Genomic DNA, 16,629 nt, shown 5'->3' with positions numbered 1-16,629 from the left:
AAAATTGTCTTTACAAAAGTTAACTTATGAAACTCTAATGCTACGTGTTTCAAATAAATTGAATTTAGAGCCCCTAAGTGGATTTAGGCTATCTTATCAGAGAAATGGTAAAGTTTATTTGTTAACCGACAATGAAGATGTTGAACGATTCATTGCTTACATTAGTGTTTCACAAGATGATGTTACATTGTATGTTGTTGAACCTAGAAGTAGTATTGTTGGGTCAGTAGCGGGTAGTAATCAACTAAGTTTTTCTCAAAACCCACAACCTTTCTCTAATCCAAATCCCAATCAACTTTCAGCACCAAATTCCGGTTTTCGTATTGACCAGTTAGACGATGATGAGCCAACAGAAAAAATTGTGAGTACTAGTCAGTATTCGAAATTTGGTCTTGGTCAATATCCGGACTTTGATATTGGTCAATACACGGATTTTGATGATGTTTCAGAAGAAGAAACAGACCATGTGTGTAATGATTTTAATATTGGTCAATACCCGAATTTTGATGATGAAACACCCGTTGCCGAGGAAGATGTTGTTGATGATAATGAGGAGGAAGTTACGACTGTGAATGAACATGTTGAACATCCATTCTGTAATTCATATAATCCTGAAGAAGAAAAAGAAGAAGAAAAAGTCCCCGAAGAAAAGAAAATGCCACGGGAGTATAACTGGAATATGCCAGAATTACTTCAGTTACCGGAAGAAGAGTTGGCAAAGAAAGCAGTTGATTGTTACACAAAAGTTATTCGTGTCAAGAAAGATGATTGTTTTGATACAAAGGAAGACTTGAAGATAGCTTTGTATACGAAATGTGTGGAAGATGGCTATCAACTAAAAGTTAACAAATCAAGCAAAGATCGTTTCGAAACAAGGTGTATGATTGACAAAAACTGTACGTGGCGTATGATTGCAAAGAGAATAAAAGATTGCAAAATGTTTCAAGTTAGGACTTTTATTGATAAACATACATGTTCAAGAACCCAAGTTTTTCCTCACCATAGACAGGCAAACAAAAAGGTGTTGGGTGGTTTTCTGGCTGAGTTAATGTTTTTGAATGGCAGGGTATATCGGGGACATGAAATTATGACTGACATGAATGCTCGGTTCAAGATTAGTATATCATATTCTCAAGCTTGGAGAGCCAAATGTTATGCCTTGGAATTGTTGAGGGGGTCGCCAGAAGCATCGTTTGCCCAACTGCCGGCTTATTGTCACAATTTAAAGCTGAAAAATCCTGGGTCGGTAACTCATATCAAAACAGATAGAGATGGACGCTTTGAGTTGATGTTTATCGCCATTGGTGCTACGGTTAGTAAATCAATATAATTTTGTTGACTCATTTTTGTTAGTTACATGCATTTCACATTTAAATGATTATATTTCTTGTGTATATTATTTTGTAGATTCGTTCGTTTATTACTTGCATGCGCCCAGTTATTATAGTTGACGGAGCACATTTGAAAGGTCGATACCTTGGAGTAAACTTATTAGCAGTAGCCATGGATGCTAACAATGGGATATTGCCAATAGCTTACGGGGTTGGCAAATCTGAAACCTCTGATTCATGGACATGGTTTATGGGGCATCTTAGGGATTGCATAGGTCCTATTAGCAATCTGACAATCATATCCGATAGGGCAAACTCAATTGACAACGCTGTTAGAAGGTGTTTCCCAGATGCTTTTCATGGACTTTGTGGTGTTCATTTGTATAGAAATCTAAAATCAAGGTCTGCTGGTATAAAAAAGCACAAATGGACATACTGGAAGGCTGTAAAAGCTTATCGGGAAGTGGATTTCAATAAGCATATAAATTGTTTAAGACGTGTTTTGCCTCAGTGTGCTCAAACACTAGAAGATGTCGGGTTTGAAAGATGGTCAAGAGTACATCAACTTGGAGCAAGATATGGTTTCATGACGTCTAATAGTGCAGAATCAATCAACGCTCTAAGTCGTCATTCCCGGAAATTACCCATTACTATGTTAATGGAGTTTTTTCGAGCCTCTATTCAACAGTGGTACTACAAGAAAAGAAACCATGCAGGTATTATTTCTTTGAATTCGTAACTTATCATATTTATATATTTTACTAAGTATTGTTTATTTAAATTTACAGGAACATTGGAACATCGTGTTACACCATGGACTGAAAAAAAGATAACGAAACGTGTTGTGAAGTCAACGTCATGGAGAGTTGAACCATGTTCAAACACTTTGTTTCAAGTACTGGATAATAACTTAAATGGGCTTGTCGATCTAAATGCAAAGACGTGTAGTTGTATGAAATGGCAAACATCTGGTTATCCGTGTGGCCATGTTATAAAAGTTGCTCTTCATTTAAACCAAGATGATTCAAGCGCATACGCTATGGATTGCTACACTACAGAAGTTTATCGACAGACTTATGCCGAGATTGTCTACCCTATTCCACATCCTTCTGAGTGGGACATACCAGATGACTTACAAACAGTTTTGCCACCAGCCATGGACAGAAGGCTACCTGGCCGACCAAAAAGTCACGATCGTATACCGTCTAAGGGTGAAGAGAAGAAGAGATCGACATGTAGTCGGTGCAAGGAAAGTGGTCATACAAGGTTGACATGTGGAAAATGAAACCATATCTCTTCCTCACCACGTTGTATACTGTCGGGTAGATTTGATGTCATGGTCTGAAGCCACAAATGGGTCAAATTAGCATCTCCACCCGGATGCTGTACTCTCAGCCATGGCCCGAAGCAGGTTTCCTCAAACAATTGTCTTTGAGCAGGTGAAAGCTTCTTTGCAATTGTAGTGGCCAGGCTGACTTTATTTCTCAAGGTCAATTGAGCCGAAAAAAATTTCTACAAAAACAATAAACATACCAAGTTAGATATACCAAAAACTACACTGTGAAGATATACCAAAAACAATAAACATAAAAAGTAGTAGTTTATTCTTTAAACTAAAATTTGCAACACTGTTTTGTCTTTTGGTTGAAATGAAAATCGCAACGAGAGAATCGCAACGCGAGATGACAATCGCAACGAGAGAATCGCAACGCGAAATGAAAATCGCAACGAGAGAATCGCAACGCGAAATGAAAATCGCAATGCGATTTTGGTTTCGCGTTGCGATTCTCTCGTTGCGATTTCCATTTCGCGTTGCGATTCTCTCGTTGCGACAGTCATTCTCTCGTTGCGATTTTCATTTATCTCGTTGCGACTCTTCTGCAAATTGAAACTTGAATGGATTGCATTACTTCAACCAAAAGACAGAACAAAGACAAAGACAAATACTAACTTGAAAATCGCAACGAGAGAATAGCAACGCGAAATGAAAATCGCAACGAGAGAATCGTAACGCGAAATGAAATCTAAGTGAAATGGTTAATCTATTATTGAAATGACCAGTAAACTTATCATCAGTTTCAATATGAAAAACCTACAATAATGCAAACATTTCAAAATAAAAATAATTAAAAAAACTAACCCTCGGAGGTTGATTTTCCATTTCTGAATATTGTGAGGGATTTCTGACCGTGAATGGTTGTGAGGGATTTCGCCGGAGATGGGGACGGAAATCTTCGGAGATGGGGACGGATTTCTTCGCCGTAGAGAGTGAGAGATGGAGATGGGACTGAGTTGTGATTTTAGGTTTTAGGTTATGAGTTGCGATTACGGGATTTTGTCTTAATATTCTTTTTGTAATTTGAAAATAAAATACGCGTAGCGATTATAATGGCGCTTTAAATATCGCGTTGCGATTTACGGATACGCGTTGCGATTTTATGTATTATCGTTGCGATTTACGGATACGCGTTGCGATATACGGATACGCATTGCGATTTACCCATACGCGTTGCGATTTACGGATACACGTTGCGATTTACGGATACGCGTTGCGATTTATGTGTTCGCGTTGCGATTTTCATATTCGCGTTGCGATTTTGGAAAATCGCAATGCGAATTTGTACTATCGCATCGCGATTTTCAAGAATCGCGTTGCGATTTTGGAAACTGATTTGCGATTCTGGAAACTGATTTGCGATTCTGGGGATCGCGTTGCGATTTTTATTTCGCGTTGCGATTTTGTTGGTCATTTTGGCAAATCCAAAAAAAGTTGGTTAAAATCGTATATTATAACTTTTTTTTGGTCACTGAGGCGATTTTCTCAATTAAAAATTATAAACGAGTTTCGATAAAAAAAAATTAGTATTATACATAAATTTTTATTTTGTGTATTTTTATATGCAAACTTTCAAAAAATTTATTAAATGGATGTGGTACCATTTGACGTTTAGATATTATATATACCAATAATTATATTTATTAAAGAATGGATATATTTTCTCTAAATATATATAATTTAATCAAAAAAAATTTATGTATATATAATAGTCAGCACTAAAGTTTCATGTATATAATATTAATACAGGTATCAAAATAACATGTTAATGTATACATTTAGTATTTATCCTGATTTTAAATACCAGTATAACATTATAACAAAAAAAAAACACACCAATTGTCAAATACAATCAAGGAGTATCCTATTCATAATATACCCAAAACTATATCTTTACAAAGTTTAGCACAATATTGGGAATTGGGAATTCATGATTGCACCACAAGGGCAATCAATAATTTTTTTGACAAGTGGGAAGAAAAATTATGGGTTTGTTGAAAAAAAATATATAGAAATGAACAAATAACATCTTTAAAACCAATTTATACAATTTGAACAATACTCTATTATCCCAACAAACAGAGAAATGTTGATAAAAGCATACGCCCGAGCAGATCATTGTTTGTACAAGTGGTTCACTGATTTCCAGGAGCTCATTACAAATTTACAATGGAATCTGTTTCAACAGGCTTGAACTAGATAAGCGCTGAAGGAACCAGATCCTCTTCGTCCAGCGTCCTGGCTTTCTCCCCTGCTGCTGGAAATGACGGGATTGCCCTCCGTCCAACCATTATCGGATCTAACAGCTCGAACTCAAAACAGGGTTCTTTCAGTGCTGAGCTCACGAACTGAATACCAGAAAGAGCAAAAATCATTTCACATTCTAACTAGGATAGTAATGGAGTACTAATGAACAAGATCACAACCACAAGCATGACCGACTCCATTGGAGCAACACGAACGACATTCTAACTATATTAAAGAAACAGATAGGGAGTAATATGAACGACCAGACAAAGAGGACTAACCTCGTACAGAGCACTAGTTGGCTCCCGAGGAACAAATTCACCTTGGAGCACCACTCCATCAGGAAACTGGATGCGAATGATTGTCCTATACCTTCTCCTACCAGCTTTCGCCTGCTTTTCCTTGTAAGATTTAGGAATTAAAAGCTGGAATTCTGCAATCTTTTTCCTTCTCAAATGATAGGTTATAGAAAGAATCCGGTAGCTCCATTTTTTATGTTATACTCTCGGGTACAGAGAAAAAGACCCGAACCGAAAATAACAGAATCCATGTTCGGTGTTACGGATATATGCTACAAGACCTAATTAATAAGTGTATTAAGAAGAATGAGAGACAGGTGAACATCTAATATCATGATAAAATCATCCGCGTGACAAGCTAGTTTGCAAAGAGGCTTCATGCAAAGATGAGTGTTCAAACTATATTTAAAGTTCATTTTAGGTATTTAAAATTTTTTCAGTGTTTAATGTTTTTTACGTTAAACTTTTAGATACTCGTCGAACTATATTTTTGATCGAACTATATTTTTGAGCAAGTATATTGGGTATGTTGACTAAACTATTTATTTATGTTCCATTATATTCTCTTAGGCTATAGATTCTAGATCTTTTAGGAGCACTCTCTTCCTTCTTTATCCTAGAATCTCCATTCTCTCCTCTCAATTAGGATTAAATTTAATATATGTATATATATATACATATATAACTTTAATGTAAAAATAAATATTCAAATTATATATTAAATTAATTTTACGTATTTAAAGAAATTTTTAAAAAATTGTTAAAAATAAGTATATAATATTTTATCCGTTACACTTTCACGATCATTAAATTAAACTACCATCTAACACGCATCACTATATATATATATATATATATATATATATATATATATATATATATTAAAAATATAAAAATATATATATATTTTTTTAAAAAAAACAACCCATCCCTTTCGACCCCTCCTTTTCCCCTGCCTCCCACTTTCCTCCACCTCTCCTTCTCCCACTTTTCCTAACATTGATAAATAGATGACCTTTCCGCTTCTCCTTCCTAACATTGATAAATAGAATGACCTTTTGACGATGGAGTTAGTAGTTGAAGATAACCAACGAGGACTGAAAATAAATTTAAAATAAATTTTTTTAAGAGTATTGGGATTTTTTTTATTTTCAATATTTTTTATTTTTTAAAAATAAATTATAATTTGTTGTTTTAAAATATTTTTTAAAAAAAAAATTTATAAATCTAAAACATATTATTGACACATATCATTAAATTTAACTACACTTACTTTTAACAAAAAATTAACAATTATTTTTAAGTTAGGCATATATATACTTGGCTATAAACATAATTAAGAGGGTGAGATAGAAAATAAAAAGTGATTATTCTTTGATGTTTTTCTCTTTGCACCTCTAAACAGAGGCATCAAAACAGTAAACAAATAATCACTTTTTGTAGATAACTGCACAAAATAGCTCTGAATGATGAACAAAAACAAATTCATAGGACTACATTAGTCTTAATCAAAACACTAACATTTTGTTTCATCAACAAAACATACAAGTCTAATCAACAGGAAATATCAAAACAGAAAAAAAAGAAGACAACAAAAGAGTACCCCAAACACAACCATTCGCACGTATCTAACTCAATCGCGATTCTTAAGCCTCTCCAGGCGCTCATTCAACTGTTCCACACTCACAACAAGGTGAGTCACGGAGTAAAGAAGCCAATAGAAAACAAGGGCGGCGGCGATGAGAAACGCGTTGCGTTGGCTCTTCATGATGGATTTCTGGTGACGGAGATGCTCGGAAGTAGTACAAGAGTCGCCTTCGCAGCTGGCCCGGGTCTCGTATTTCCAGTAAATATCCATCAGAAGAAACAGACAGAAGGGGACCACCGTCATGAAGGGTTTGAGGAGGTTGCGTGTGACTGCGGTCAAGCCCTTGCGGAGGCCGGCGAGGCCGGGGAGTGTGAGGAGGAGTACCATGATGGCCTCTGCACCGGCGGCGTAGCCAAGCACTACCCATTCCAGGGCCATTGTTATTCCTCTTCTGAGAGAAAATTGATAGATTATATATGATATTTGACGAAACGAATGGGGGCTTTGGGATGTTCGTTTCTTGGTCAGGAAGATCTAAAAGACTGAAGAGGTGGCCGACTGCCCACTGTAAGTAAATTGAGGAAGGAGGGACACGTGGAGTATGTCACAAAACACATGGCTGCTTAATAAGATTGGGTTTTTCATTTATGGGTAAAGTATAGAAATGATATCTCGATTATTGAGTGTTACTTTATTGAGTCCCTCAATTATTAAAAATTATAATATAATACATCAATTATAGGGTATTACTTTGTTGAGTCCCTCAACTATAAAAATTATAAAATGATCACCAACTATTTATATATTTTGAATCCGTCCCTTTTGTTAAAAATGACTTTATTATGGGTTGAACATTAATCTATTGACTGTGATATGATAAACTCTAATCACAAAATTATTTTAGTTGTATAGCCATTTGAGATTCTACGATTATATTTTATTATATCTCAATCAACAAGTTAGCGTCACACACAAATGTCGTCAAATATTTTAATAGAAAATAATGATTTTGAAATATATAAATAGTTGCGTGATCATTTTATAACTTTTAATAGCCGAAAGAATCAATAAAAACCCTATAGTCAGGGAACCATTGTGTGACTTTCAACAGTTGAAGGACTCAACAAAATAATACTCTATCATTGAGGGATTATTTATGTATTTTATCTTTCTATTTTAATCCTTTAATTATTTTCTAAAAATATAATTAATATTACAATTTTGTTATATTTTGATAATTTTCTATTAAAAAATGAATAGAATTATTGATGTGTCATTTTTTTTAATTTTTTTTAAAAGATGATATGACATTATTTTATAATAAAAAATTAATATTACCATTAATTTTTTAACGGTAAGTGATCAAAATAAAATTAAAAAAATAATATTAAATATAATTAAATAATTAAAATGAAACTACAAAAATAAATGAATGACTAAATACGTAAATCACCCTTACTTACTATGCCCTAATTTAGCTTCTTTCTTCTTTCCTACGTTAACAAAATTTTATTAATAATATGTTTGATTTTGGACAATTAATTTTCTAAATAATATCTTTTAATTATTTTATTTAAATATTATTATATATGAATATAGATAACACAAATATCATTTATAGTGATATTTATTATTATATAAAAAATAATATTTTTAATTTAATTAATATGCTCATGAACAATATAACATCAATTTAATAAAAATTCATATAATTTGATTGATATATAAACATAGCCAAAAGTTTAAGGATTTCGTCTGAATTCATGTGTTTATTTATTTTTGAGTGCGTTGCCGGATTTAATTTATTTAAAACACACACCAAAAATTAGCAACTTCATCATTAGCATCATTGCTACTTTAACATTAAAACAATAGTTTGGTGGGGATGACGAGCCATAAGTTAATACATATCTGAAAATGATTGTAAAAATATTTAATAGATGAGATTATATGCAGGTGCGAGCATTCCAAGGGAAAAATATGAAAACAATGGTCATATACATATTAATAATAAAAACCTTTTTTTTTTATTATCTTCTCGATTTTCAAAGATTCATCTTCATTAATTCAGACTGATCCGTGTTATACATTTTTAACTTTAGTGGGTGAGTTTTACAGCATAATTCTTTTTATATATACAAAGATTTAAACTCGAAACATGCTCATCAAGAGAAAAGTAAAGGATTACAAAGCAAAACGAACAAGTTACCGTATGCAAAGGTTTTGCTGAAAAACGGTGTTTTTATTTACCACCTGAAAAGTAAGGGCATTTGGAAATTTGAGAAAAGCAAAAGGGTAAAAGAAAAAACATGCAATGACTTTATTTTGATTACCTTTTCCATCTTTTTCACATAGCTTTGATAGGAATGATACAAATACTACGAGCAAGGCAACTCCGGCAATGAGTCCAATCAGAATTGCTAGCGTCTTCTCAATCTCATCATCATTATTATTTGTGTCTACGTTCATAAAATCAATAGAAACTTTTAAAGGTGAACAGGTATACAAATAACATAATTTTACAATTGTTTGTGGACACAACAAAAACTCATAACGAATATAATCAGTAAAATAAACGATCAATAAAAGAAATTTTAAATTTCAGGATAGATACTTATCTACCTGAAATCTATGTAGACCCGTCATTGATTCTCATTGTTAACTCAATAGTTGCGCCAATTTATGTATAGTTGTGACCAAACTACTTTTAGGTGGGAGGGGAACATTGGCTTCTTTGTTAATTTCAAAAGGGACATTGATTCAAGTGTAGGGTCATATTACGTATTCTAGCATATACTGCTATGAAGGTGCTTTTAACATGTTACATTGTTTTTTTAGAAAAAAATATAACCTAATTTGACATTACATATGTGTTCTACATCAAGTAGTCAAAGAATATGTATATAATTCATCTTTCAACATACATTATATAAAATTCATCAAAATCAATTGTTCTTTTCCGTTTAATTTTACCGTATTAATCAAAATTCATAACTTCTTGAATAATTTGGACTTACCAAACCAATTATGAACATTTCACATGGCATGAAAAAGAAAATCAAGATTTGTCACTTCTTTTGGTCAATTTCATGCAAATTCACACTAAATTAAGCAAAAAAAAATGAAGAACCACCGACCGAGGAGGTTGCGACACCGCTTACCGTTTCCGCCGTGCGAGTGGTCTCCGCCTTCCGAGTACCGAGCGTAGCACTTAGCCAAATACATGTCGCCCCACTTGGCTGCCGCACAATCTGTTTTGAGTCGTCCGATTGCCTCCGACAAGCAATCTTGACACTCGCTGGGGCTCAAATCCCCTACACACTGAGCCACACCTTGTACGTCCCCTGACCCGACAATCCGAAACGGCTTGTAAGTCCCGTCACTCGCTCCCAAGTAACCCAATACCGCATCACGTCGAGCCAACGCGTCCGAGGAAGTCGAAATCAACGGCCCACATCTTCTCACCACCACAGTCTTGTCCTTCACGCCCAAAAATGTTGTATTATCGTACTTAACGAAACACCCTTCGAGTTGCAACCCGCCACCGGTCGAGTCAAGGCAAAGAGTGCCGAGTTGACTCACCGCTTTAGCTACACAGCGGCCACAGTCTCCGTTGCTGAGGTCGCCACGGCACTGGAAGAGACCGTAAACGGTGTCCTGAGAGGCGGAGCCAGATGCTGGCACGGTGAAGTTGTTGTAAGAGGTGAATGTGGCCGAGTTGACTAGGGAAGTGAGTATGGAGTTGACGTTATACTCATAAGGAGAGCCTGAAATGAACTTGAGCCGCGAACATCCACCGAAAACGAAGGTATCAGTGGCTGAATTTGATGGATTAATTGTAACGAAAAGAAGAAGAAGAAGAAAAGGTAAAAACGACGCTTTTCTAGTAGCTAAAGCCATGGGAAAGAAACAGATAGAAAGGAGGTGACTGAGAGAAAAAGGAAGGATCTGAAAGAGAACATGGAGAACAAAGTAAGCTATGACTTAAAGAAGAGGATACCACAATATGCAAAATTTATTTTTTTTGCTTTGAGGGGAATTAAAGTAAGGAAAAGGAGTACACTAGCTTCGATCGATTTTATTTAACCAAAAAAATGAATTTAAAAAAAATAATAAATAGATTTCATCTAAATAATAAAGATTATCATTTGATATATTATCCGTAAAAAATAATTATCTTTAAGTGTATTTAGAAATTAAAAAAAAATTATCGAAATTGTTTTTAATTATTCAAAAATCATTATAAATCATTTTGGGTTAAATATGATCAAATACCTTTAAACTTCCACAGGAACTTGAGAGAAACTCCGTTCAATTTATTATTTGGTCATTCCAGTGGAAGTAGGAATCAATTTCTTCCACACTTTCCGTTATGACTAGCTAACGAGGAAATACTCCAAACCAATATATATCTCCTAAAAGAAATAAGAGAAGTAACAAAAATTAAACGAAATCAGAAAGTCGTCTCAAGGTTTGAAACATACAATACATTAAATATAATTAATTTCAAACTGTAAATAACTCAATTTATTCATTTAATAATTTAAATAGAACCATGTATAATCGTAAAACAACAAATTTTAATTTTAAATTTCAGGTCTTTCACCAAATATATAACGCTACAGCCTTGCAAGGTCTCAAAAATAATCCATACCAACTAATCTCCCAACAAGTGTTAATTAGTAATGATTTAAGAACTAATTTTTTAACCCATCAATATTAGTGATAAAATAGAATGTTATTTTTTTTAAAAATCTTTGATTTAAATAGCAGTTTCTGCGGGCTATGTGTGCTAATAATAATTAAAAAAAATTATGATAGTATATTATTTATAATTAAAATCTAGGAATTGTAGAAGATGGGTAGTGGCATAGGTTTAAAGATGAAAGCCAGGTGTCGTTTGACCCATAGTACATCAAAAGATGGTCCGAGACTAAGTTTTTGCCTCCCACATTATACTTAATTGATCTTTCACGGTCAAAATCAACTCCATTTGCTGGTAATTAATTGGTTAATTATGTCATAGGTTCAAATGTAAGGGATTCTTCTTTGTAGTTCTAGAAAATTTATGTAGGAAAAGACACTAATTCAGTAATTCCAGAAGATTGTATTTAGGACAAGTTCTATTCGCTTTTTTAAGTTAAATTCTAATTTTTCCTACTTGTTTAAATTTAATGTAATATAAACAAATTCAGTGTATGATTTTGATTTTTTCTTTTTCCTTCTAAAGAGGTTACTTTTTCTAGTGACTAGACAATGCGACCACCTTCAATTTTATGTATAGAGGTAGCCATTTTGTTCTGGAAAAAGAAAAGGTACAAATTAAAGCACAAGTAGAATATTGGGTTCTATGGATTACAATAATATATGAAGTGGGTGGTTCAGAAAGAAGAAGAAAACCCTTTCATGAATAAAGGTTAGGATAAACTTCACGTTTATTATTTAAATTATTACTTTTATTATATTTTATTACTAATTTTTTTTTAATTTTTTTAAATAATATCTAACGTTTAGTTTAGATTTCATTTTGATATACCGTTGTTAAAAATTTGACGGTAATGTTATAGTGTCACTATAAGGTAACACCACATTACAACTGAAAAAATAAAAAATGTCACGTTAGTAGTTCTATTAATTTTTAATGGCGTATTACTAAATTAAAACTTAAACTAAATATTAAATATAATTTTAAAAAAATAATATTTAGATATCAAAATAAAACAAAAATATTCATTTAAAGTATTAAACATATAGTTTACATAAATTTTATGAAATGGAGTTTTTTTTAGCTAATATTTCTATTTCAACTAACTTGATTGACCGACTTTTCAAAATATAAACTAATTGTTCATCGGTCACCACAAATAAAGGAGTACCTGTTGGCTCCACTCATGTTTTTTTTATAAGGCTATATACGACTATAAAAAGAGGAACTAATTAAGATTAATATTATGTTAACGATCAAATTAGATAAATATTAACTAATACTTTTAAAACTATAATATATATATATATCATTGAGTTTTCTCATTGAATAAGGTAATTTTATTTTACTATTAAAAAAAGGTGATTGTATTTTAAAATAATGTATTTGAATTTATTTGATGTTGTGTCAGCAATATATATGGAAGGTTAAAAAATGACGTGACTGGTTAAATAGGTGGCTAGTTAAAAGCACTACGGAAAATGTTATATGTTTTAACTGGAAATGTTATTTGTGTTGATAATAATAATGGTAATAACCGAAAATGTTATCGTTGTATGTAAAATGGGCCAAAAAATATTGACTTAAATAATTTATGTTAATTATTTGAAACATTATCAACAATAATAACATAACAGGTTGTGCCTATTTAAAGTAACATATTGCGCTTATTTAAAGCTGATGAGACCTTATAAATCTTACGATAACAAAATAGGTTAATTATTTATTTTGTTATTAATATTACCAACATATTATGTAACGCCTAAAATGTTACAAAAGTTTAAACTGATGGGGCCTTAGAAATCCGACGATAACAAAATAGATTAATTATTTATTTTGTTATTAATATTATCAACATATTAGGTAGTGCCTAAAATGTTATCAAAGTTTAAGCTGACGAAGCATTATAAATCACATGATAACAAAATAGGTTAATTACTTATTTTTTTATAAATATTATCAACATATTTAGGTTGCGCCTAATATGTTAACAAAGTTTAAGTTGACTTCGAAATCCAACTACAACAAAATAGGTTAAATACTTATTTTTTTTATAAATAAGTATTAACATACTAGATTGCATCCAATAATGTTATTGTGAATAAAGAAGTAGGTTGCGATCTGAAATATTAAGTTGTATTTAATGAAATCGGTAAAGATTTAATATATTATGTATATATGGATGGAAATTATTTTTAAAATAAATAATGATATTACTATGATCTGATGGCCGATACTTTAGCAAATATCGATATTATTTTCTATGATATTTGATATTTTATCTTTTTAGAAACTTGTTATATAATTTGAAAAAAATTGAAATATTATTATGGAAAGTTACTTATTTACAAAATTCCATTAAAATATCTTTGTAAAAATACAGATACTTAGTGTGGATGTATCGAAGCTCTTATACTCCATATCGATACTTAATGTAGATGTATGAAAATTATTAATACTGATACTTAGTGTTTATGTATCGATACGTATTCAGGAAAATTATTAATACTCGATATCGATATTTTAGAATTTTAGATTTTTTATGATTGTTATCGAGACTTTAACATTTGAAAAAGTTGATGAATGTTAAAATATTGATAATTGATATATGATGTATCGATATTTTTGAAAAAAAGTTGATGAACTCCACCCCTTACATCAACCTACAAGTATCGATACTTTCGAATTTAAAAAAAATATTTCAAACGGTTAAGTTGTAAATATTTTACCGTTTACATTATGATTATTCCTTTAAACAAATCGGTAGGTAGTTTAACGTAATAGGTAGCGTATATTTTATTTTAACCGGTTAAGTTGTAAATATTTTACCGTTTACATTATTATTATTATACTTTTAAACAAATTGGTAGATAGTTTAACGTAATACGTAGCATCTATTTTATTTTACCGTTTACATTATTATTATACATTTAAACAAACTGGTAGGTAGTTTAACGTAATAGGTAGCACCTATTTTATTTTAACCGGTTAAGTTGTAAATATTTTACCGTTTTCATTATTATTATACCTCTAAACAAACCGGTAATTAGTTTAACGTAATAGGTAACAGCTATTTTATTTTAACCGGTTAAGTTGTAAATATTTTATCGTTTACATTATTATTATATCTTTAAACAAATCAATAACTAGTTTAACGTAATAGGCAGCACCTATTTTATTTTACCGTTTACATTATTATTATTATTATTATTATTATTATTATTATTATTATTATTATTATTATTATACCTTTAAATAAAACAGTAGTTAGTTTAACGTAATAGGTAGCGCCTATTTTATTTTAACTGGTTAAGTTGTAAATATTTTACCATTTGCATTTTTATTATATCTTTAAACAAACTGATAGCTAGTTTAACGTAATATGTAGCGCCTATTTTATTTTATCGTTTACATTATTATTATACTTTTAAACAAACCGGTAGTTAGTTTAAAATAATAAGTATCGCCTATTTTATTTTAACCAGTTAAGTTGTAAATATTTTACCGCTTACATTATTATTATACCTTTAAAAAAACAGTAGCTAGTTTAACGTAATAGGTATTTTATTTTAACCGGTTAAGTTGTAATTATTATTACAATATCGATATTTTTATAACGATATTTTAATGAAAATTTTCAAACAAGTAACTTTCGATCTTAACTTAAACAATTTTTTTCAAATAAACAAGTATCGATATTTTAATTTCCATCAACTTTCTCAAATGTTAAAGTATTGAACATAATAGAAAAGGTATCAATATTTTATCATTCATCAAATGTTAAAGTATCAACCATAAGATTATAGTATCAATATTTATTTTAAAAAAAGTTTGATACTTTGCAACATTCTCATTTTATATGTTTTTTTTTAAATTCAAAAGTATTTATATTTGTAGAAAAATATTGAAACTTTGTAGCATTCTCATTTTTTATTTTTTTAAAAATTTGAAAGTATCGATATTTGTGGAAAAATATTGATACTTTGTAGCCTTCTCATTTTTCATATATATTTTTTTAAATTCGTAAGTATCTATACTTGTGGAAAAGTATCGATACTTACTGATCATATAAGTTTATTGGTTATGCCATTGTAATTAATATATTAAGTATAAGTCAATATTCTCAGTCACGCTAAACCAGTTTTGTTAAGGTTCTTTTTAGATTTCCGGTTGTGCTATTTTTTAGTTTTATATAAATCTGTATTTCCTTAGACAATCCCAATATATTATATTTATCTTATTTTCTTGAAGCATTACACTGGTTAGATATTTATGTTATAAATGAAATAAATTGTATAAGAAAAATCATTTTAGAATAAATTTTGAAAAATCGATGAAAGCTTTTGCAATGAATAAAAAAATTGACATAAATATTATTTAAAGTGGATCAACTTCAAAATAAAGTTAAAATTTACAAATTTTTAGTAAACTTTACAATAAAAAATAAATTTACAATTTCTCTCAAAGTTTACACTCGTAAACCTTAAATACATTATTCTTCGAACATAAAATAAAAATAGAAGATAATAAAAAATTCTCACATAGTAAATATGTTTTTACAATTAGCTTTCATACTCAAGAACACTAAAATATAAAATTACAACAAGAACAAGACTAGTGTTCAATAAAAAAAGATGAAAAAAAAAGTACAAGATAAAGTTTTAGCTCAAAGATGTTGGAGACAGTTTTCTCGATGTTCCTCAACTGTTACAAGGTATTTACTATACACTTCAGTTTATTTCTAGTTGTTTAGAAATGTTGAAGGAATTTTGAGTCATTAGAAGCATTAAATTCGTATATTCATTACAAGAAAATGTATTTTTAGTGACACTAAAAATGATCATTAAAAAAATCAACTTTAGTCACCAAATATCACAATGACAAAATTTTTCATTAACAGCTCCATCACTATTATAGTAGTGATGACTTTAATAGATTTTGTCATAATTATTTATGTTTTTTGTGACTATATTTTTTGACACAAAATATTAATAACAGTGGTGAAAAATTTAGACGCTAATAATATCCTTATTAGTGATAGATATTTTATCACAACCACGTAATTAAATGGATTAATTAAAAACTTTATTATGAAATCAATTATATTAGATATTACATTTTTA

General features: G+C 30.8%; 3 protein-coding genes across 3 annotated transcripts; all 3 read right to left on the bottom strand.

The window, feature by feature from the left end:
- Window positions 1-4,639: 4,639 nt before the first annotated feature.
- LOC120173495 (plant UBX domain-containing protein 2-like) lies at window positions 4,640-5,464 on the bottom strand. The gene is made up of 3 exons (XM_039180650.1): window positions 5,418-5,464; window positions 5,196-5,361; window positions 4,640-5,015 (listed from the first exon to the last, which is right to left on the bottom strand). Exons 1-3 carry the CDS (start codon window positions 5,462-5,464, stop codon window positions 4,863-4,865), a joined length of 366 nt encoding a protein of 121 aa, XP_039036581.1. The 3' UTR covers window positions 4,640-4,862.
- A 1,382-nt stretch (window positions 5,465-6,846) lies between these two features.
- On the bottom strand, window positions 6,847-7,305 carry LOC120166933. Its single transcript, XM_039176091.1, has one exon. The coding sequence runs from the start codon at window positions 7,237-7,239 to the stop codon at window positions 6,847-6,849; it is 393 nt and encodes a 130-aa protein (XP_039032022.1). The 5' UTR covers window positions 7,240-7,305.
- A 1,723-nt stretch (window positions 7,306-9,028) lies between these two features.
- Window positions 9,029-10,801, bottom strand: LOC120170006 (plasmodesmata-located protein 6-like). The gene is made up of 3 exons (XM_039178074.1): window positions 9,963-10,801; window positions 9,135-9,260; window positions 9,029-9,054 (listed from the first exon to the last, which is right to left on the bottom strand). Exons 1-3 carry the CDS (start codon window positions 10,699-10,701, stop codon window positions 9,044-9,046), a joined length of 876 nt encoding a protein of 291 aa, XP_039034005.1. The 5' UTR covers window positions 10,702-10,801; the 3' UTR covers window positions 9,029-9,043.
- Window positions 10,802-16,629: the final 5,828 nt, after the last annotated feature.

Source organism: Hibiscus syriacus, unplaced genomic scaffold, assembly GCF_006381635.1.
Source record: "Hibiscus syriacus cultivar Baekdansim isolate YM2019G1 unplaced genomic scaffold, ASM638163v2 tig00003041_pilon, whole genome shotgun sequence".
Lineage (NCBI taxonomy): Eukaryota > Viridiplantae > Streptophyta > Magnoliopsida > Malvales > Malvaceae > Hibiscus > Hibiscus syriacus.
This window is presented reverse-complemented; position numbering and strand designations above follow the sequence as displayed.